General features: G+C 51.7%; 1 protein-coding gene across 1 annotated transcript; it reads left to right on the forward strand.

Annotated features, from left to right (window-relative positions):
• Nucleotides 1–3,441: 3,441 nt before the first annotated feature.
• Nucleotides 3,442–12,383, forward strand: IRF1 (interferon regulatory factor 1). The gene is made up of 10 exons (XM_032629142.1): nucleotides 3,442–3,811; nucleotides 4,861–4,952; nucleotides 6,231–6,330; nucleotides 7,142–7,318; nucleotides 7,436–7,485; nucleotides 7,594–7,726; nucleotides 7,920–8,042; nucleotides 8,385–8,434; nucleotides 9,290–9,425; nucleotides 9,736–12,383. The coding sequence occupies exons 2-10, from the start codon at nucleotides 4,866–4,868 to the stop codon at nucleotides 9,846–9,848; spliced, it is 969 nt and encodes a 322-aa protein (XP_032485033.1). The 5' UTR covers nucleotides 3,442–3,811; nucleotides 4,861–4,865; the 3' UTR covers nucleotides 9,849–12,383.
• Nucleotides 12,384–21,599: the final 9,216 nt, after the last annotated feature.

The raw sequence follows: 21,599 nt of genomic DNA on the forward strand, positions 1-21,599 counted from the left end.
AAAGTGTGTTCAGAGAATGGAAATACAGTGAAAGGTTCATGCTTTACTGTGAACACATGTCCTTTGACTAACATTTTACAGTTTAGAAAGGAGTTTGATAGTCTATCTAATTTCATCTTTGTAACAATTAGGACAGATGTGCAGAGAGTACCTCTATTTTACAGAAGAGAAAACTGAGACCCAGAGAGGGACAGTAACCTGCCTAAGGTCACACAGCAAATGGCAAAGCACAAGAACACAGTTTTCAGACTCAAATCCTGTGTTCTCTTTCCACCGCATGAGACTCCTAGACTCTCTTTCCACCGCCCTGTAGTTACTGCCAAGGGTAGGGGAGTTGTGGGAAAGAAGGTTGGGATGGGACCCTTGGGACCAGAGTTAGCAGTGAATTGAATGTGGGGCTAAGGAGTCTGAGGGAACCACAAGGCTCCTGTGTGGACCTGAATGCTAGGGAGATCATCAAAGTTAGGGAGATAAACCTAGTGCAGAGGTGCCTGGAGGGGCAGGCCTGACAGGGAGGGAGTCTTAAGGGGAGGCTGTGGCAACAATAGTCTGAACCTGAAGTGTGAAAGCAGGACTTGATTCAGGCAAGGACGACCAGAAGACCAGGTGAGGCAAAGAGGGGAGGAGGATGGCAAAGACTTCACCAGAGAGGGAGCTGGAATTAGGAAGAGAGAAAGCTGCTGGGTCAGTGTGGAAGGGGGAGGTCAAAAGTTCTGCTTGCTTGTGTGTGAATCTGTGGATAAGGTTGTAGGGGAACACCCAGAAGGCAGCCAGAGTTTGGGTTTGGAGGTCACCTGCCCAGAGGGGATGACTGGAATTACAGAAGATGAGTATTTTGAGTCAGAGAGGGGAAAGGGCCAGCCCTGAATTACTAAGAGAAACCTGAAAAGAACAAGATATATTCTGTCCAGCTTCCCAAGGAATGTGTGATACATCTTAGAATGGGATTCATCAAGAACAGTTACAATAAAAATTTGAGATACTTAAACAGGGGTTAGCTTTATTTCACTGATTTGGAGTATAGCACCCCCAATCATCATAAGCAGATTCTTATAGACTTCAAGATTACATAAGAATCCCTAAAGTTAAAAGTAAAAAAAAAAAAAAAAGGCAAAGAACACTTCAAAAATGTAAATGACAATTTCACTGGTAAATACTAACACTGGGGAATTTCTCCTTAGCAAAAAATTATGATGTGCGTAAAGATTTAGCTACACAGTGCTGTTTGTATTATGAAAAAATGGAAATAACCTAAATGTCCTACAATAGGGGATTAATTGGGTAAATTTTTATTTATCCTTATGATAGAATAATATGTACCCATTACAAATGATATTGCAGAAGTACATTTCATGACACAGAAAGATGCACATTATAGATATATATACAGATGGTTATGAACTAAAATAAAGTTCTTGTTTTAAAGCACTTTTTACACTCTCTTGTTGCCTTCACAGGGTCAATTCCTCAGACCACATGAAATGCAAACTTCATTTCCCTAATCTCACTCTGAATTCTCCAGTGGCTATGTCAGGTTCTTAGGGGTAGGACAAGCACCCATTTGATGCACAGAGAACAGACTTCGCAACTAAGGAGCCACTTGTTTTCTACTCTTCTTGCTCAGAAGGTCTTGGTTTCTGTAGTGCATTCCCACTCCCTTCTGTCACTTAAAGCACCCCAACCCTTCTCCCCCCTTCCAGGGCCTCAGCACCTTCCATTTTGCTTAACACCCAGCTAGGCTCATTCCTCACAGTTTTCCTGCCTTTCTGCCTCTCCTGGCTCCTGCACCCATCAGTATCTGGGAGACAGCTCTGACCCATCCCTGTTGGTTTCCTGGGAACCAAGCTTGGTCTTAGTCACAGCATCAGATTCTGGTGCACCATTATTGGATTGACCCATCCATTTCCTCTGTGGGAAGGAAGCTCTAGTGTGACTGACAGGTGGAATGCTACATCAATGTGTCTGTTTATAGCCTGCAACATTGCAACTGGGTGCCACTATGGAGGGAGAGCTGGGGTGACAGGAGTGACACAACCAACCCGGCCTGGAAGAGTGATTTACCTCTGAATCAGCAGCTTGATGGGGTTGAAGGAAGAAGCCTGCTGTGCCAGAGTTCTAGATAGAAAAATGAACACTCAGCCCAGCGTCTAGAAGTACAAGTAGGTCAAGGTCTAGTTGTAAGCCCAAGAGTTAAATAGCTTCCATTCCCAAGGGGCCTGGGACCTGGGCTCCCCACTCCTTTGGCTAGACCCAAGACCTTGGTCAGACCTAAGCAATTCCCCCATGTTGCCCAGAATGTCTCTGGGCCAAGCTCTGAGGGCCCAGAGATGACACTAATGCTGCCACCGAGGGGCTCCCATGCAAGGGCCACAGGAGACTGTGGAGGTGGCCTAAGGCAAGAGTGCTAGGAGGAGCCAAGGTTAGCTCACACCCACCTCAACTCAGCAGTCCTGGCTTCTCTGAAACCCTTCTCCCTTTGTGGGGCAGTCCCTAGGGTGTAGAAGGAGAAGCAGAAGGGGCCTCTCCCTGGTCACTATTAGACTCTGGGCAGGGACCTCGCAAACCACGCATCATCTGCTGTCCAAGTAGGGCAAGATGCTTTACAGACATCATCTCTCTGTCACTGTAAACCAGCAAGGTAGGGCTATCGTTATTTTGTAGTTGAGGAAACAGGTCCCTAGTCCATTGGCAGGCTGCGCTAGCAGCGGCCAAGCTGGGATTTCCTCTTGTCCTGGCAGCCCCAAGCAGGGAAGGCTTTCCTTTACTTCTCCAGAGAAGGTGAATGACCTGGAGGTGGGTCATCCCTCAAAAAGGGGGCAGTTTGAGAGTCAAAATCCTCCCTTCTTCTTTTTTTTTTTTTTTTTGCGGTACGCGGGCCTCTCACTGTTGTGGCCTCTCCCGTTGCGAAGTACAGGCTCCGGACGCGCAGGCTCAACGGCCATGGCTCACGGGCCCAACCGCTCCGCGGCATGTGGGATCTTCCCGCACCGGGGCACGAACCCGTGTCCCCGGCATCGGCAGGCGGACTCTCAACCACTGCGCCACCAGGGAAGCCCAACCCTCCATTCTAGACACCCCATTAACGGGCTTGAGGAAGCAGGTTGGTTTTCCGGGGATTCAGTCCTGGCGTCCACTCTGAAGAAAGCGCAGGTGCCCGGGTGACCCCCTCACCGGGGCTGGGGAGATAGGTGTCCCCATCCCCAGGAAAGGAAGGCAAGGAGATGGACAGAGGAGCTAGCAGGCTGGGGGAGTGCGGAGTGAGGTGAGTAACTATGGGCCAGGGGCGTTTGACTTTCCAGGACAGCTTTCTCCTGGTCGAGCTGGTATGGGGGTGGAGTGGGAGCCGGCGGGGCGGGCCCGCGTTCGCCCCGGGGCGGCGGCGCCAGGCCGGAGGGGGTGGGGAGGGGCAGCCGCCCTGTACTTCCCCTTCGCCGCTAGCGCTACAACAGCCTGATTTCCCCGAAATGATGAGGCGGCGCTGGCCAATGGGCGCCCTCGCGGCTCTTTAGGAGGCGGGGCCCGGCCTGGGCTGGGGGAATCCCGCTAAGTGTTTAGATTTCTCGCCGGCGCCGCTACCCCGGCAGAGCGCGCCACTCCTTCGTCGAGGCAGGACGTGCGCCCTAGCCGGGCGGAGCAGAGGCCAGCGGGAGCCGAGCCAAGCCGAGGCCAGCCGTGCCCAGCGGCTCCGCGACCCAGGCATCCTCTGCCTTCTTCCCGCTCCCACCAAGAATCGCGCTCCCCGCGCCCGCTTAGCAGCCCTCGCCGCGCCGGGACCCTCGGGCGCCGCCGCTGAAAAGCGCTTGAAGCCGAGGTGAGCCCGCCTTCGACGCAAGGGGCACCGGTGGCGTCGAACAAAAGCGTGTGGGGCATCAGGAAGTGGGGGACGAAAACCCCAGCCGGGAGAGTGGCGGGCTCGCGGCGTGGCCTGGGCCCCCGCGCGGACTCGGGAAGGCGCTGAAGGAGCGGCAAGCAGCTGCGCGGGGAGGGCGGGCCGCGGCGTGGACCGCCCACCCGGCCGAGGTTGCCCGACCCCGGCCGCTGCCGCAGCTCTGTGTGCGCGAAGCCGCTGGCGGCCTCTGGGTGGCCCTGTGTGTTGGTTGCGCGCATCCACGAGCAGTGCGTGGGACTCGAGTGTATGTCGGCGCGTGGGCGCCCTTTGCTCCCGGCGCCGGCTTTCGGCGGTCCCAGCTCGCGCCCAGGCCCCAGGTTTCAGGCTGTCTATGCAGGTGGCGGGGCCTGGGGCTTGCTGCCCTGGATGGTTGGAGGACCTCCCGGGACCGCGGGAAGAGGCGCCACAGGTGTTCCTTGGGCCACTTCGCCCGAGGAGGGGAACCAGGCCGGAAGGGTTGGCGTCCGGGCCTCTACACTGTGACTGTCAGGGAGGCGTAGAATAGATTTGGGCGGGGGGGGGGTGGTGGTGTCCAGGATGTAGGGTGACTGCTTGTCCATTAGGGAAGGTGCACATCTAGTGGCAACAACTCAAGCAGGAAAATCTCTTGGCATCAAGAAAAGAAGCCCCTTGCTTCCCAAAGGATTTGAATTTTGGGAGAAAAGTTCTGGTATTTAGATATCTCTGTGTTTTGTCTCTTTTCCTGAACATAAATCTTGAAACACACATGCATGCCTGTCTCCTCCCAAGACTGCCTAGGAGGGGGTGAGGGAAGAAGCATTTTGCTCAAGATGCTGAAAAGATTTGGAGGGCGGTTTTATTCCAGAGAAAGCCCCCTTCCCCATGATTGTAGTACTTGGTATCTGGACGAGGGTAGGGGAGGGTAATTGAATGACCTGGGGTGGGGCAGGGTAGTGCCTAGGGGCTGCTCAACAGACTCCAAACAGGAGCCTTCTGTCTTCTCTTTACAGCCAACATGCCCATCACTCGGATGCGCATGAGACCCTGGCTAGAGATGCAGATTAATTCCAACCAAATCCCAGGGCTGATCTGGATTAATAAAGTGAGTGTTACTCTTTGGGTTTTTCTGCCACTATTTTAACCCATGTTCTTTAGGGGACCAAAGCTTCAGGTGCAGCTCAAAAAGGGAAGTGATAGGGAGCAGGCAGATGTATTTCCTAGTGGATCCTGCAGGGAGTGTACAAGACCCAGCCAGGGCCCCACTGGCTGACTTCTGCCTGCCTCCCTGGGCATCCACCTGAAGGCACTGACAGTTTTCCAGCAGCAGGATTCTCCCAGCATCTGCAGGGCCAAAGTTCTGGTCTCTCCTGAGGGAGACCTCTACAAGCACACACAACATTCTAGAGGGCTCCAGTCAGGCAGATAGGAGACAGAAAAGTGGGCACTGCTGGTAGGAAGGTGACTGGCTCAGCAGGTGACCCAAGAATTAACCTTGCACCAGTTGTCCAGACCCAAGAGGCCTCTTGCTGGTGGTGCACAAAGGACAACATAGACCCTGCAGACTTAGCAGTAATAATAGTATTTATAATAACAACTAATGCTTACTGTACACTTACTATGAGTGAGCATGGCACGTTATGTTACTTACATTGTGTCATTTAATCCTCAGCATAGCCCTGTGAGGTAGATTCTATTAATATCTCCATTTTCAGATAAGGAAACTGAGGCACTGAGAAGTAGATGATGAGATCACACAAAAAGGGATAAAGTCAAGATGTGAACCTGAGCAGTCTGACTCAAAAATCCATACTGTTAACCACCAGTAATGATAACAGTGAGACCTTAGCTTTTATATTTGTTACTGTGTTTTTTTCATTTCACGGAAGAGAAAACAGTGAGGGACAAAGAGGTATAGTGACAATGCCAGGGTCACACAGGTAGTCATCATCCAAGTCTGGCCCTGGGCTCCCACAGGTATATGGCCAGGACCCCCTGTGTAGGAGCCAGTGGTCGCAGTTGTCCTGAGCAGCCCCATCTAATGAACTGACTTCTCACTTCCATGTTGGTGCTGACAAGTCTGAGAGAAGCATCCCAGGGTACTCTGTATGGGTCCTAGCACATCTGTAATAGGCAGAAGGAGGTCTTTGCTGAGCTGATGATGCCCTAGCTCACCAGAACCCAGAGCCCCTTCTGAAAGATCTAGTGATGGAGTAGCCTGTTTAATCCATTCTCAGGATGGGTCAACCCAAGCCAGATGTCAGGGTGAAAAGGGGAAGTCAGCCTTTTCCCAGATCTGGGGGGCTGGGCAGATTCAGGCCAAAAGCCTGTGGTCTCTGAGCTGACACTGTCTTACATGTATGTGTGCTTGTGTGCTGTATAGGAGAAGATGATCTTCCAGATCCCATGGAAGCACGCTGCCAAGCATGGCTGGGACATCAATAAGGATGCCTGTCTGTTTCGGAGCTGGGCCATTCACACAGGTGTGTGCCCTGGACTCCAGCTTTAAGAGGGGCAGGGAGGAGATAAGGGGAGGCACTTCTCTTAACACAGAGGCTCTTCACTGGGGTCTCTGAGCTCCCTGAGATGTTGTACAGAATTCGGGGGTGGGCAGGGAGCAGACCTGTGTTTTTGGGGAGAGGGTTCATCATTTCAGCACGTTCACAAAGGAATTTATGAAGCCAAAATCTTAGAAAGTGTGGCTTCTTCATGGAGTTTGTGGCTAGATTAAAGTTCTCCCTGGCAAAAGCAGTTGTGAGCACGGACACTGAAAGAGATCCAGGCCTTCCTTTTTCTTGATGTTGACCAATAGTCCTGGGTCCAAGGCTCCTCTGGTTGGCAGCCTCTTTTTTATCCTTCAGGGATGGGGCTCTTGGCCCATCTCGGACCAGTCAGCCCACCTATCAGTAAATATTCTTTGATGCCTACTCTGTGTCCATTCCCATGTTTGGAACTATCAGGTAAGCCCCAGTCCCTGCCGTCTGGCTGCTGACAGCCAAAGGGAGACTGGGCATGATCTGTGACAAAGATAGCACTTTGGGGCTTGGGCTCTCTAGTGCTTCTGGCTAGGCCCTTTGCTGAGGCTTGCTGGATGTATTTGAGCCAAGTCTGGGCATTTGAGAAGCCCAGGGCCTGCACAAGTGTCACCCAGGAATACCTGCTGGTTTGACCATTGTGGATCTCTGACAGCATGAGAGCTCAGGGGTACTCTTGTCTTTCTCCTCCCAAGCCAGGGCACAGCTGAGGATCCCCACCTATAGTCCTGATGATACTCTTCACTTTCCTGCCCACTAGGCCGATACAAAGTAGGGGAAAAGGAGCCGGATCCCAAGACATGGAAGGCCAACTTTCGCTGTGCCATGAACTCCCTGCCAGATATCGAGGAGGTGAAGGACCAGAGCAGGAACAAGGGCAGTTCAGCTGTGCGGGTGTACCGGATGCTCCCACCCCTCACCAAGAACCAGAGGAAAGGTATCCAAGGGCTCTGGGTCCTAGGAAAGCCCTCAGGGAGAGAGGGAAGGAGGAAGGAAGTCAGCTGGGGCTGGCATGCCTGCCTGTACCAAGGTTGACAGCCTATCTGCCCCACAGAGAGAAAGTCCAAGTCCAGCCGAGATGCTAAGAGCAAGGCCAAGAAAAAGGTGAGTATGATCCTAAGCAGCTAGCCTTTGGTCACCTGAGAGTCAAGGGTGGGCAGTAGAAGGAGTGCCCCAGCAAGCCTGGGCCTAAGCTTCTTTCTCCTTCTACAGTCATGTGGGGAATCCAGCCCCGATACCTTCTCTGATGGACTCAGCAGCTCCACCCTGCCTGATGACCACAGCAGCTACACAACTCAGGGCTACATGGGGCAGGACTTGGACGTTGAACGGGCCCTTACTCCAGGTAAGGTGGGCCGGGTCTGGCAGGGGACCACATAGGTTGGTGGGATGGCTCTTTCTCTTGGGTCTAGGGGGCACCATGCTTGTAGATGGTGACCTGTTGGAGCAGGCTGTGCGTTTGGGGGGGGGGGGTGCTGGGTGTCCTGGCAAACTAAGAAAGCACACAGCTCTGACCCTCAGTTTCTGTTGTCCTGAAGCACTGTCACCGTGTGCCGTCAGTAGCACCCTCCCCGACTGGCGCATTCCAGTGGAAATTGTGCCAGACAGCACCAGTGACCTGTACAACTTTCAGGTGTCGCCCATGCCCTCCACCTCTGAAGGTTCGTGCCTCCGGGGCCTGGCCTGCCTGCCTGACTGTTGGGATCCAAGGAGGGGTTTCCTGAGGGAGTAAAGATGGTCAGAACTCCACCCGGCACTGAGCTGACTGGTGGGCTGGAGAGAAGAGGGAAGAGGTGGGAAGAGGTGTGGCTTCAGGGTTCAAGAGGCTGAGTCACAAGGACAGTGTTCTGTTCTGGAATCTTCATGGAAGGCAGATATCCACTGGGAGGCCAGCGTGTGTGTGCGCATGTGTGAAGGGGTAGGGGGACTTGGTGTGGCTGGCACTGCAGGGTGAGCCTGGCTGACTGACCTCAGCCAACCTCTCTGCTGTTCCCCATCCACAGCTGCAACAGATGAGGATGAGGAAGGGAAATTAACTGAGGACATCATGAAGGTAAAGCCCCTTCCTTCCTTCTTCAGTGCTCTTTTGAGGTGGCTACTTCTCAGTGAGGGGAGAGAACCAGTGAGAGCTTCCAAGTTGGAGGGTAGGCAGTTGCTGCTGTGACCTGTCTGCTTGCACGGTCCTACAAGTGTCACATCCATGTGGCTGGGGACCACTGACCTCTTTGGCTGGTGGGAAAGACACTGTGTAAGTGGGGGCAGGAGGGAGGCTGGGTTTCTGACATGCTGTCCTAGGGCCTCAGATAGCTCTGAGTCAGCCACCATCAGTGCCGGGTCCCTGGCCCGTGTCCTCCGCCCTAACATGCCCCAGTCCTGTTAGTTTGGGAAATGCACATCAGGTTTCAGTAATCAGCCTTTGGGATCTGTAATATGATGGCTTTTCTTTTTTTAAGCAAATTATTCTCCAGGTTTTTTTCTGCTTCAGTTTTTAAAATAAATGTTAAAAAGTTTTTGAAGTAGCTGTACCCAGGCTCTGTTCCATCAGCACAGAAAATGGAGACATGGGCATAGTTCCTTATCTCTACCTGAAATTTCTAGGCATCTTTTCTTGACTTAATATGTGAACCATTGCTTTAAGCCACACTCCCGGTTGGTATGTCCTTACCCAGTTGAGAGGGAAGTCTTGGAGATTCTATGCCAGAAGGTAGATGTGGGAGTGTCAGCCCAGGGCAGACCCTCACCTCCCAGGCCCCTATCCTAACTGCACTCCACGTCTATATCCATTTGAGAATGTGAAAAGGGCCAAGGATGTGATCCTGGCTGGCAAGTGCTGGCTCATTGAAGGCAGGACCAGAGGGTGAGTCTGTACTGGAAGTGAGCCGATGGCTTCTTATTTATCTGTCCCCAGCTCTTGGAGCAGTCAGGGTGGCAGCAGACAAGCGTGGATGGGAAGGGGTACCTGCTCAATGAACCTGGGGCCCAGCCCACCTCTGTCTATGGAGACTTCAGCTGCAAAGAGGAGCCAGAAGTTGACAGCCCTGGGGGTAAGAAGACCCTGGATCCATATGGTTTCTCGAAGAAGGGAAAACCAAGTAGCGGGTGGGGAAGGCTTAGGGGCAGGGCCAGAGAGCAGCAGGGGTAAAGCATCCTTGTTAAATTCATCTGGGTACAGACAGCTTGCAAATTGGCTGCTCCTTCCAGGCCCTCAGGTTTGCCTAAGATTGAGGTTGCCATGGGGCGGACAGCAGAGGCTGCTGTATCTGTGGCCTTCACGGATAGGGCTGGAGGGTGGGGGGGAGAACACACCTGCTTCCCCACCCCCAATCCTCACACAACCTTCTTCACATCTTCTAGGGTATATTGGGCTGATATCTTCAGATCTGAAGAACATGGACACCAGCTGGCTGGACAGCCTGCTGCCCCCAGTCAGGCTGCCCTCCATCCAGGCCATTCCTTGTGCACCATAGGTGGGCCCCTGGCCCCCTTTTACTTCTCTAGGCAAGCAGGACCTGGCATCATGGCGGCTGTGGTGCAGAGAAGCAGGAATCCTGTGTGGCCCCTTGATACGATAAAGTGTAACCCCACTGCTGACCAGGGATGGGGCTTTCCTCCTTGGGACAGTGGCCTCTGGGGGTCCAGCAGGCCAGGGTCTGGGCTTATCTTGTGGGGTAAAGCTGGCCCTGCCTCCTGGGAAGATGGCATTCTGAGACTGGTGTGTCAGGTGGAGGTCTCAGACAGGAGTCAGCCTCCAGCTTTTCCTTCTGAGCCCAGCTGCCTGGAGAGGGTCTTGCTGTCACTGAGCTGGCCCAAGGGAACAGACCAGTGACCTCAGAAAGCACAGCACCAACTCCAGGGCTGGCTCTGCACTAAGAGACAATTGCACTAAGTGAATCCTGTTCCCAAAGAACCACCTCCCTTCCTAGCTGAGCCCTGGGGACTGTTCCAAAGCCAGTGAAATGTGAAGGAAGAATGGGGTCCTGTGGGGACAGTGCCCCCTCTGCCTCAGAGGAGCTCTGCCCTGCTCCCTGCTTAGGCTGGGGGGATTGTGAAAAAACCTGGCACTTTTTCTTGTGGACCTTGCCACATTTCTGATCAGAGGTGTACACTAACGCTTCCCCCAAGCTCTTGGCCTTTGCGTTTATTTATACTGTGCCTTGCTCTGCACCCACCTGCCCCCTCAGGCAGGCCCCAGCAGCCCCCAGCAGGCCCAGGGAGGCAAGTGTGAGTGTGACTTTTAAAATTGGAAACATCATTGACCACTAAGTCATGTGTGACCACACATGTACATGTGTGTAAATATGTACATTTGTCTTTTTATAAAATGTTAATTGTTTATAAGTGGTGTGGCCTTTTACTTAGACATAAATTATAGATGATTTTACTTTTTGTAGACACATTCTGATGGACTCATTGTTGGCATCCTGCCTGAGCTTGCCTTTGGGGTGAGCGGTGATGTGCACCTATTGTGAAATCCTTTCAATTATGTTCATGGAGAAGGTGGCAGGAGAAGGGACAGTCATGGCACAGGCATATGCTCATGTAAATAGAGTCACTTGCCCATGGCTTTATAGCCAGAGCTATGAGTTGAACTTGGGCTCCTGGGGCCTGGGGAGTGTTAGGTTTTGAGTTCTTCTGAGGAATGTGCCGTAGACTCAAATGTCCTGCTAAATTCAAATGCAGGTGTACTCAGGTGCTACTCCAAAAAGTTAACAGTTGGCACAGCATGATCACTGGCAATCAGAACAGACACCAGCCCCCAAAAGGTTCCCGCGACCTACTGTGCCGCCAAGCAGTACTTGCTGTCCATTTGCTGCAGTGACAGGAATGTTCTCTCTCTGCAGTGTTCACTGCAGTAGGCAGCAGCATACCTACATGTGCTAACCGAACACTTGAAATGTGGCCAGTGCAATGGAGGAACTGGATTTTTTAATTTTTTTTTTTTTTTTTTTTTGTCTGCGCCACGAGGTATGCGGGATCTTAAGTCTCCTGATCAGGAATGGAACCTGTGCCCCCCTGCAGTGGGAGTGTGGAGTTCTAACCACTGGACCACCAGGGAAGTCCCTGGAATTTTATTTATTAAAATTTTAAAAGCCATATGTGGCCAGTGGCTACCATATTGGACGGTACACGTCGATATTGGATTGGGAGCAGATTTGAGGGGGAGGGCCTGGGGTGGTTGGAGGACACTGGGGACAGGGGCTTGAGGCTAATTTACCTGACTGTTCAAAAGTATTTTACTATTTTGACAGCCAATAATAACTGGTGCTGAATACCAGCCTGCAGTGTGCTGTGAAACAGCTCCATGCACAAATGTGTTTGTTAGGAAAACTGTGGCTGACCTTACATGAAGCAGGCTTCCTTCTTCCACATCTTTTCAGGGTTCTGGCTGGGCTAATAGAGATTCACAGCATCTCTGTGAAGGGATATCTTTGATCAGAACAGTGTTTCTGAAAACCACAGTTGGGAATCACTGATATATTGGCAATGAAGGGTCTCAGATAAGAACCAAGTCACAGTGTCTGAGAGGCAGAGATCTGGAAGTAGGCTTTTCTCATTTCCCTCCACAGTCTGGCCCTGGGGCTAAACAGCACCCAAAGCAGTAGGCAGGCTGGCCAAGGGGAGCTAGCAGGCATCACTAGCATCGTCTAGGGAATGAGGCCATGGCAGTGAAGGGGTCACTCAGGGAAACCAAGCCGTGTGGACACATCTTCCATATTCTTGGTCCCAGAAACCCCCTTGTAGGGCCTAGCCATCTGGAAGGAGTGTGGGAGAGAGAAGGCTGAGTGAGAAAATAATGAAAAAAGTGGGAAATGGGCAAAGTTCAGTCAGACTTTCTCTGCAAAGCTTGGGAAGTATTGTTCCCTGAATGGCAGGTGGCCCTCCTGCTGGGTAGACATTCTGTTTGTGGATACCTGGATAGACCAGTCTCAAGCACTGTCCATCAGAAGATCCACCTGGATTTTTCAAGAGTTAGCATCATCTGAGGGCCAAAGGGGAGGGGATAAGATGACTATTCCCAGCTCTTGCAGGGCCCCGCCCTTACTGAGGAAAATAGGCTGGGGAGGCTAGCCTCCTATGGCTTCTAACTGGGGGCTTGGCAAGGTCTTCTAGTGCATGGCTTTTTCAGCTAAGGATGGTTGGGAGTGGTGTGAAGCCAGGTAGAGTAGACCCAGGAGGGGTGGGGAGGAAGGGATGCAGCCCAGAGCAAACAGCGGGGACTGCTTCTGACTTCTCTCGTCCTTTGACGTATTCCCTGACAGAGTAGGCAGTGGATATGTTGAAGTCCCAGGCAGGTGTGGAAATCTCTCAAGTTCTAATATGCAAAGTTCATCACTTGTAAGTTACCAAAATGGGAGAGGAATTCCATCAGTGAGGTCCTAATCTCTAGAGCCAAGATGGAGTCCTGGTCTCTAACTCTTCTTACCCTAGGCATCCAAAACAATTGGAACCAACTCCTTGGAATGTCCAGGGAGGGACCCCCAAAACCTACCCCTCCCCATCACAAGGGAGCTGAATCCTAAGGACCAGACATGAAGGAGTAGTGTGGGATGGAGCCAGATTTTCCAGGATGGTGAGCTGTCTCACCACACCCCACCATGGACCTCAGCCCATGCCTGACAAGAGTAACGGTAAAGTCCAAATGCTCACCTAAGGATGGCAGCTGATACTAACTCATTAGCCAAACAGTGCCTGAAATGGAGCAACATCAGTATAATCTGTGTCAGATTTGGGCATAATAAACTCATTCGAAGAATCTGCCAATGCTTTTGTGGCTCACTCCCAAGAATTTCAGTTTAAGTGCTAATGGTAGAAGCTCTTGGCTGAGGGACCAGGAGTTCATCGAAAGACCTGTTTCGCTGGGGTTGTGATAACATCATTGTCATGAAGGACCACTTTACAATGGGGTAAACCGGCAACGTGGGGCTCAGGCACACCAGCTAGAACTCCTGCCCTGCCAAGTCTATAGATGTTCAAGGGCATTTCTGGTTAGTAATAGGAGTTCCCTTGCCTTACTCCAAAGGTGTCACTTTAATTGGGCTGTTACTCATTCAGCTTACTTGGCAATAGGAAGGAAGCTAGAGGCTAATATGCTAGCTTCCCATACAAAGGCTCATGGTGGCAGAAGACCTTTAGGGAAGACATGCAAACCATCCCTTCTTGATATATCAGTATTCAGCATCTCTCAGCGCACTGTGTGCAAGATAAGCGCATCCTCAGATCTCTCTGCAAGTCTTGGGTGGGGACTGCCAAAGACAGAACTGAAGTCTTGGGCCTGGTTGGAGGTGAAGTCCTTTCCTCTGCAAGTGACTTCCCCAGGCTGGTGGGGCCGGGTCATACCCAGGCTGTCATTCTCTGGGACCATTAGGTCTTCTTTCACATGATTTGCACACATCCAAAAATCCTTGTACAGGATTCCTCAGCAGCCCTGTTGGAGCACCCAGGAAGCTTTTGTCTGTCAGACGTAATGCCCTTTCTTAATCTGGGCACAGCTAACCCCCCCATCATGAGAATGTTTGAAATTCATCAGAACTCTGCACTAACCTTTCCCCACTTGTGCCAGCAGTCACGGGGGCAGAGGCTTGGAGGGTGAATGAGGAGCTCATGTACTTCCTTTTCCAGGAGTCAAAGTACTGGGCAGAATAAGACTTGTCTTTGTCAGCCAGGGCTCACTTGTGAGTCCAAGTCTAAGGCAGCACAAGGGCATAGCTGGTTGGCTACATGGTTTTCCTAGCTCCAGGCAGCTCCCAAGAGACCCATTTCTGCTGACTTCCTAGGGGTGGGGAGTTGTAGAAGAACCCCCCACTTCTGCAGGCTCAATGGTGAGGCAGGCGTATGGAGTCTGTGTTGGGTTTAATTTCAATTGGGGAGATACTGGAGGCAATGAGGCAAGGACATGGGGGCTGAGTACAAGGGGAGAGACAGACATTCACCCACCACACCATCCCTCATCCAGCTTCACGAGCTCAGAAAGGAGCAGAACTGAAAAGGACCTCACAGTCCAGCTGGATAAAGACAACACAGCCTTGAGTGCTCACTTTGCATCAGGCACTGTGCCAAGCACCCTGTAGGCACCATGGCACTGGCACCCCACCACAGCCCCTGTTCACAGACACGGAAACCAAAGCTCAACCAGCACAAGGTGCTTGTCCAGGATGATTCAGTTAATCAGTATGGGGCCTGGATTCCAACCCACATCTGTGCCCGGAACCCAGGCTGTTTCCAAGATGTCAGGTTGCCCACAGAGGAGGAAACTGAGGCCTGGGGAAGAAGTCTGGAAGAGCTTGCCTGGGGCAGCTAGCACCTCATGCCGAAAAAGCATTTGGGGACACAGAGGGAAGGTAGCAAAAGCTGCAGCTGCTCTGGACACTGTGTGGGACCCCTCCCTTCAGCTCCCTGCCCTCACCCCAGGCAACATGGCTCGGGCGGCTACAGGCCCCAGGGCCCCGGTGAGGTGAGTTTTGACTTGATCCTAAAGGGAGGCAATGCAAATGCCCTAGAGGCCACCTGCAGTTCGCTGGGTGGGGCCCCCAGGGGGCGGAACACAGACAGGCCGGTAACTTGGCTTCAATGTAGGGGGCACCTCAGCCACACATGTCCGTTTGTGAACCAGCTCCCGGCTCCAGGGGACTCTGGCCTGTTAGGCTTTATCTCAGCTCTAGGGATCAAAAAGGACTTTTTCAGCTGCGTTTCTGTCTGAGCAAGGCAACGGGGTCTCTCTCGTTCTGCTTTAAATCAGACCCTTTGTTGAGTCCTGGGATTCTCAGAGATCTGGACTCTGGGTAACTGTATGAGCCAAGCCCATCAGGGGTGCATGCTAACTCACAGCCACAAGGCTGGAGCCACCCTCTGCCTGTTTTGAGTCTAATCCTGGCTTCCTGGTCCCTGAGAAAACCCAGCGCCCCTGGCAGCTGGCTGGTTGCTGCCTTACATCAGGTGGGCTCTCAGACTCACTGGCAGGTTTCCTTCAGGGAAGGCCTCCCCCACCCTCCAGACTCTGCTGAGAGGAAGCAAGGGTGGCTCTCACTTTCATTCCCGGCCATATGCCTTGGATTGGCCTGGGTCCTTCTACGTCTCTGCCATCCCTTTTTCCTTACCATCCAGGTGGATACGGGGTGTCTGGCTCTACTATCAACTTCTCCCTCACGCTGCCCATCCTGAATCTGCCGGGATTAGGGCAGGTGCAGTGAGTTCTTCCACAGCAGTTAAAAATATTCAGCCACACCTTTGCTCAGACAGGTGAAGGGGTACGCTAGGGATCATAGTTCAGGAGCAAAGTAAGCAGCCCAGGCCACATAAGCCCTGGGGTGGGGGTAGGGGGAATCGTGTGCCAGGTTTCTCTGAGAAAGCTGACTTCATGGAACGAGCAAGTTGTTCGGTTGTGTGGAGCTGGTGTTTAGGGATCTGGGGTGAACAGGGAGGGAGGGAGTCATTAGGGCAGAATAGCAATTACTTTCCTTAAAACTGAGAAAAAGTCAAGTCCTTTCACGTTGCCCATATGACCACGATGGTGAACTGGGGTGAGGGCTGCTGCCCTTGCCTGTGGGAGGTGAAGGGTGGTTGCCTCTGCTGGGGACTCAGGGCTCCCCTTCCGGTGCTCCTTCTGGGCTTGCCAGGGTGAGGGCTGAGCTCCCAGGTGTGTGGGGTGGGGTGTGGCAGAGAAGGGCCTGAAGGGTGTCCAGACTTCTAAGACTCAGAACAGCGTCTGAGAACAGTTCATCACCACCCTTCTGTCGTGCACTGGCAAGCAGCCAGAGTTCTCCTCCTAGGAGACCATCTGCCCCCACTTTGGGGGCCTGCCTCAGGACACTCGGGAGGACCCCAGTTTCGGTCTCTGGCCAGACTGAGACACATGCAATGCAGTCCTGGGGCCCTCCCGTATCTGACTGCTCACACAGGCAAAACCTCACCAGCCAGTGCCTGTCCCCTTCCTGTCTGCTACTCCCCACATGCCCAACCTCTCCAACCAGACTGGAAGCTCCTCAGAGGCAAGCAGCTCATCTCCTCCACATTCTCAGAGAAGGAGATCCTGCTCAGGCAGGATTGGCACTTGAGAACATCTCTTGCAAAATGCTGGGTCAGCAAAGCCCTGCAGTTAGCATCTGCTCACCTTCTCTACCCACTGTCCACCTGGCTTTTCTGAGTCCTCCTTTGGCGGACAATCCAGGCTGGACTCTGGGGTGCAGGGAGAAGGCTGAGAGACAGGGAAGGCACAGAGTGGTAACTAGCTCTGACCCTGCAGTAGAGCCTTGGGCAGAATGGGCCATGACCAACCAGCCCAGAACAAGAGCCACTGTGTCCCACGACATGCAGCACAACCCATCTGTGTCCCTCAGCAGGACTGCTGGAGATGGAAGTCTGAGTCATTAATTACTTTCTTTTATTAAAAATGTACACAAGTAAAAGGAACATGGTTTAATTGTACAGAGTAAGAAATACAGATGAGTAAATAGAAACATTAATTAAAGCCACCTGCAATACACCACCCAAAAGTAATCATGCTATTAAATGTTTAGAAATCGGGTACAAACACAATTCTTCACCCCCCTGTGCATATATTTAGGAGCTCTGTCCCATGCAGATACAGGCATGGGTCCAGGAACACTGCAAGCAGAGACCTATACTTCCCCGGCACTCGCTTGGGGCCCTTCCCCAGCCCCCAGATCTCTCTGCTCCCAGATACCGTGCAGAGGTTGGCATCCAAGAGTCCAAAGGGCTAGCCATCCAGGCTGACAAGGTAATCTATAGTAGATTAGGAGGGGCAAAGGGCCTTGGAGGCAGGATACCAACTGTCCCAGTTTGCTCAGGACAGATGAGTTTCCTGGGATGTGGGAATTTTCATTGCTAGAACTGAGAGAGTCCTGGGCAAACTGGGGTGAGTTGGTCCCCTACTTGGAGGACCAAAGGCCTTGTCCAGCCCCTCCTTCTCTGCACTGCCCACTGGCCCTCCTACTGGGTCTTATATCCCTGGGGACCTCAGCAGGCAGCTCAGGGACAGAGGCTCTGCAGGGCCCAGTGCTTCCACAGGCTCCCACAAAGTTCCAGCCTGAGGCCCAGGAAAGGAGTGGGGAAAGGGAATGAGTAAAGGCAGACAGGCAGTCATACTGAGGAAAGGGGCCAGGTGACCTCTGGCTGTCAAGGGCAGCCAGGGATGCTGAGGTGGAGGGGCTTCAGTATCTGGCTGCCTGCCCCTCCAGGCCTGGAGCTTCCCTTAGAATTCAGTGCCTTAGTTCTCAGAGGCCCCAGTCCTTGGAAGCCCTACGGTCTTTGGGTGGGAGGTGCTCAGCCCCCAGGGCTTCCCAGAGCCCTGCTGCATCCAGCCTTGCATCCCCCCTCCTCCATGTCCACACGTGCTGGCGCTTCCTGCCTAGCCCATCTCCACCCAAGACTGGGCGCAGAGCATGGGAAAAGAGGAATCCAGGACAGGTTGAGCTGAGTGAGGAGCAGAACAGGTGGGAGGGGACCTAGGCATAAAGGACCTCTCCTAATAAGGGTGGGCACATCCTGACTGTGGTCTGGCCCGGCCTGCTTTCTATGCCTGAGAATGGAGCCCTTGGAGAACCCAGAGGAGTAGGCAGAATAATGGTCCATGGTGGCATAAAGATGTCCACATCCTAATGCATGGAATCTGTGACATGGCAATGGCGAATGAGGTTGCTAATTAGCTCACTTTAAAATCAAGAGATTATTCTGGATTATCTGGATGGGTCCAATGTAATCGCAAGGGTCCTTAAATGAAGAAGGAGACAGAAGAGTCAGAATCAGGGAGGCAGCATTATGTGAAAGACTTGACCAGCCATTGCTGGCTTTGAAGATGGAGGAAAGGGCTACAAGGCAAGGAATGCAGGTGGTCTCTAAAAGCTAGCATGGGCGAAGAAGCAGATTCTCTACTGAGTCCCCAGAAGGGAACGCAGCCTGCTGACACCTTGAGTTTAATTCAGTTAAGACCCATTTTGGACTTCTGACCTAGAGAACTGTAAGATGATAAATTTGTGTTGTTTTAAGCCTCTTAATTTATGAGAATTTGTTATAGCAGCAATACTGGGATACCACCTGAAGGATGTAACTGCTCAGAATCCCCTGGTTAGAGTCAGTCTCACAGAGTCCCACAGTCGCTCTGTGAAAGAGCCGACTCTGTCCTGGGAGACACTGTGACTCTGGAGCCCTGCGCAGGGAATGGGCCTCCGTGACTTGGGTGGGTCAAGAAGGATGCCGAAGAATAGTGCCTCTGCTGGATGTGCCTACAGGAAACAGCTGCCTCCTTGAACCTATTCCCCAAAGCTCCAGAGGTTCTGGCTCTGAGCTGTCCAGGAAGAGCTGCCCTGAGGTCAGGCTACCCAGCACATCCAGCCAGAGCCGGCAGGACTTGCCTTAGGACTCCCAGGGTGGCATTCTGTGTCCTTTCCACACACCCATAATGCTCAAAGCTCTCTGTCTTTGGCCTCACTAAGGGAATTCAGTTTGGCTTAGGAAAACCTAGGACTAGAGAGAAAAAGGTTTAGAGGAAAAAAATCACTAAAGTGGATGTCAGCCAGATCTTCATAAAATCCCTGCTTTGCCACTTACTAGCTGTGTGGCCTCAAATAAGGCACTAAACCACTTGGAGCCTGCTTCTTCATCCAGAAAAGGTGTAACAGCTTTTGTCTTACCTGCCTCACAGTGTGTGTGAGTCTCGGGTCAGATAGTGCATGAGAAAATGCTGTGCTACACAGACTGAGATGCTGTTGTTATTAATGAGCAATAACGATCACAGCCCCACAGACTTCTGCATGGAGTGGATGATCATACATCCTGTGTCAGGGAAGGAAGGGTAAGTGCAGACTCATCAACTCTGCCTTGCCCACAGGCAGGAGGCTGCACCCTGGCCAGGAGAGGAGAGAAGGGTTTGTCTTTCTCTGAGCCACTGCTTCAGAGCTCAGACCGGACGTGAGACAGAGCCACCCTGCAGCCCGCAGGATGTCCTCCCAACCACCCGCAGACTGGGGCTTTGCACCTTTTCTTTCCCCTAAGAAAAAAATTTTTCTAGAGTTTCTTTTGCATAAAAAACAGTCCCTCCTTCTCATAAAATACTCACGATTTTACAGGGAAAAGGTGGAACATGAAACTATACACAATACAATTCCAATCAAATGAATATATAATATATAATTTTATATGTGGGATACCTACTGGAAGAAATGCATCAGAATACTAATGGTGGTAGCTTTGGTAGGACTATAGGTGATTAAATTTTCTTCTTTATATTTGTATAACTTAAAAATGCTCTACAATGACCTATAAGTACTTTTATATTTAGAAAAAATTATATATATATATATATATATATATGTGAAAAATGCCAGGGACTTCCTTTTGTGGAACCATAAACTGGGCCAGAAGAGTCATTTGAGCTGGGTTCTGCACAGGCAGGAGTCCTGACCCTGGCCCTTGCTGCAGGATCTCGGAGACTCAACTACTTTCCCTCCCTGGCCTCTGCTGGCCCGGTGAGACTGGATGCTGGACAAGATGCTCTCTAGGATTCTCTGCAGCTCAATAATTAAAGTATTCGTCTTAGTCTCATCCATCCCTGCTCCATGCTCAGCTTCCAGTAGCTTCTCCTCACCACCTCCCTCACCAGCCTCATTTCTCCCAGACCAGCCCTGGGAGTCGCTAGCTCCTGGCACTTGCCTGCATCACAGTCTGTACTTCTCAGAGCCCTGCCCTTCCTTGAAGAACAAAGCCTGGCCAAATCCTATGCAGCCTGCTGGCCTGCAGTGAACCCTGCTTCCCTCTAACTTGTACATAACAATAGCTATCGTTTATTGACTGTTAACTTCAGGTCGCACAGCAAAAGTGGTCTCATTTAATCCTAGGCCACCAGCAGCTGCAGAGACTAAAATTTGAATGGCACCCCCCTGGAGTTGTGCAGTGTAGTGACCTTATTTGATCCTCTTTTGCCTCTGAGGGATGTATTGTTATTCTCATTTCACTGTCAAGATAACTGAGGCTCAGAGAGGTCAAGCCAACTCACCCATGGTCACACAGTGGGTTTCTGGCAGAGCTAGGACTTGATCTCTAGAGATTTCAAGTCCAGTGTTTTTTCACTCCCACAGTGGTATCTTTCTCAACAACTCCCACATTCCAGCACTGGAAGGCAGAGAGGATATATTCTGAGCTGAACACACAGAGAGCACCCAGTGAATGTCTGAATATCTGGTGGTGGTGGTGTGGATCATAATGAGTTCAACCATTCAATCAACAAGTCTTCCCAGAGTGTCTGGGAGCTCTGGGGGCAGGGACAAGCCTATTCTGTTCACTGTTATATTCCAGCACCTAGCAGTGCCTGACATACAGTATATGCTCAATAAATGACACTGAATTCATGACTGTTCATTCAAATAAAGAAAACAATAAAGTAAATAATAGGAGCTAATACCTATGGAGTGCTTACTTCTAGCCAGCTCTCAGGGAGTCTCCAGGAGAGTTGAGGAGAAATACAACACTGTGACAAGGACTACAGCTTGGGGTTTTACATCAAAAAAGTGTCTACATAAAGCCCATGAGAACACCAAAGAAAGAAAGAAAGGCGCTCAGCAGTGACCCTGAACCTTCCTACCATGTCAGAGGCCATGCCAGCAGCTGTCACCATCACAGCTTGAATACACTGACGGTCAAAGCACACAAACCCAAATTTGCCATCTGCCTCCATGGTTCTGCCTGTTCAGACCATGTCTGGATCCTCTTATTGCCTCTCCAGACTGGATAACCAGAATACTGGATCTATAAGACAAATGGTTGTGGAAACTGGTGATGTTTAGCTCGGAGAAGAAAAAGGAGGGTTATCTTTAACACCTGACAGGCTGCCATTGGGCCAGAGCCCTGGGCACCTCCTGAGGAAGTCTGCTGTAGCTGGCTGGGATGTCTGGAGATGGACCAGAGAAACAGGGTGTCTGGAGATGGACCAGAGAAGCAGGGTGTCTGGTAGGCTGCCTCTCTGGGACCTGATGAGGCCTTACTCTCTACAGCATATATTCTACACATTGGCTCACACACAAACATTTATTAACTGTCATTCATGGCCTACTCCAGGCTAGGGAAGTAAGGATGAATAAAACAAGCTTGCCAGCTTAGAAATGCCAGCACCCAAGGAGGCAGAGTCAGGAAGGCCTCATCCTGTAGCCTTAGACTCCTTATTGTGCATCCGAAAAGGCCCTGTCTCAGCCACTGCTGAAGGCCATTTT

This window comes from Phocoena sinus, chromosome 3, assembly GCF_008692025.1.
Source record: "Phocoena sinus isolate mPhoSin1 chromosome 3, mPhoSin1.pri, whole genome shotgun sequence".
NCBI classification, from domain to species: Eukaryota; Metazoa; Chordata; class Mammalia; order Artiodactyla; family Phocoenidae; genus Phocoena; species Phocoena sinus.

Bases quoted from the DNA above. Each gene is read 5' to 3' on its own strand.
- IRF1 (XM_032629142.1), top strand. From the start codon at position 4,866: ATGCCCATCACTCGGATGCGCATGAGACCCTGGCTAGAGATGCAGATT. The intron at 7,727-7,919 runs GTAAGGTGGGCC...GTTGTCCTGAAG, and splicing joins TGAACGGGCCCTTACTCCAG to CACTGTCACCGTGTGCCGTC. The intron at 8,043-8,384 runs GTTCGTGCCTCC...CCCCATCCACAG, and splicing joins CATGCCCTCCACCTCTGAAG to CTGCAACAGATGAGGATGAG.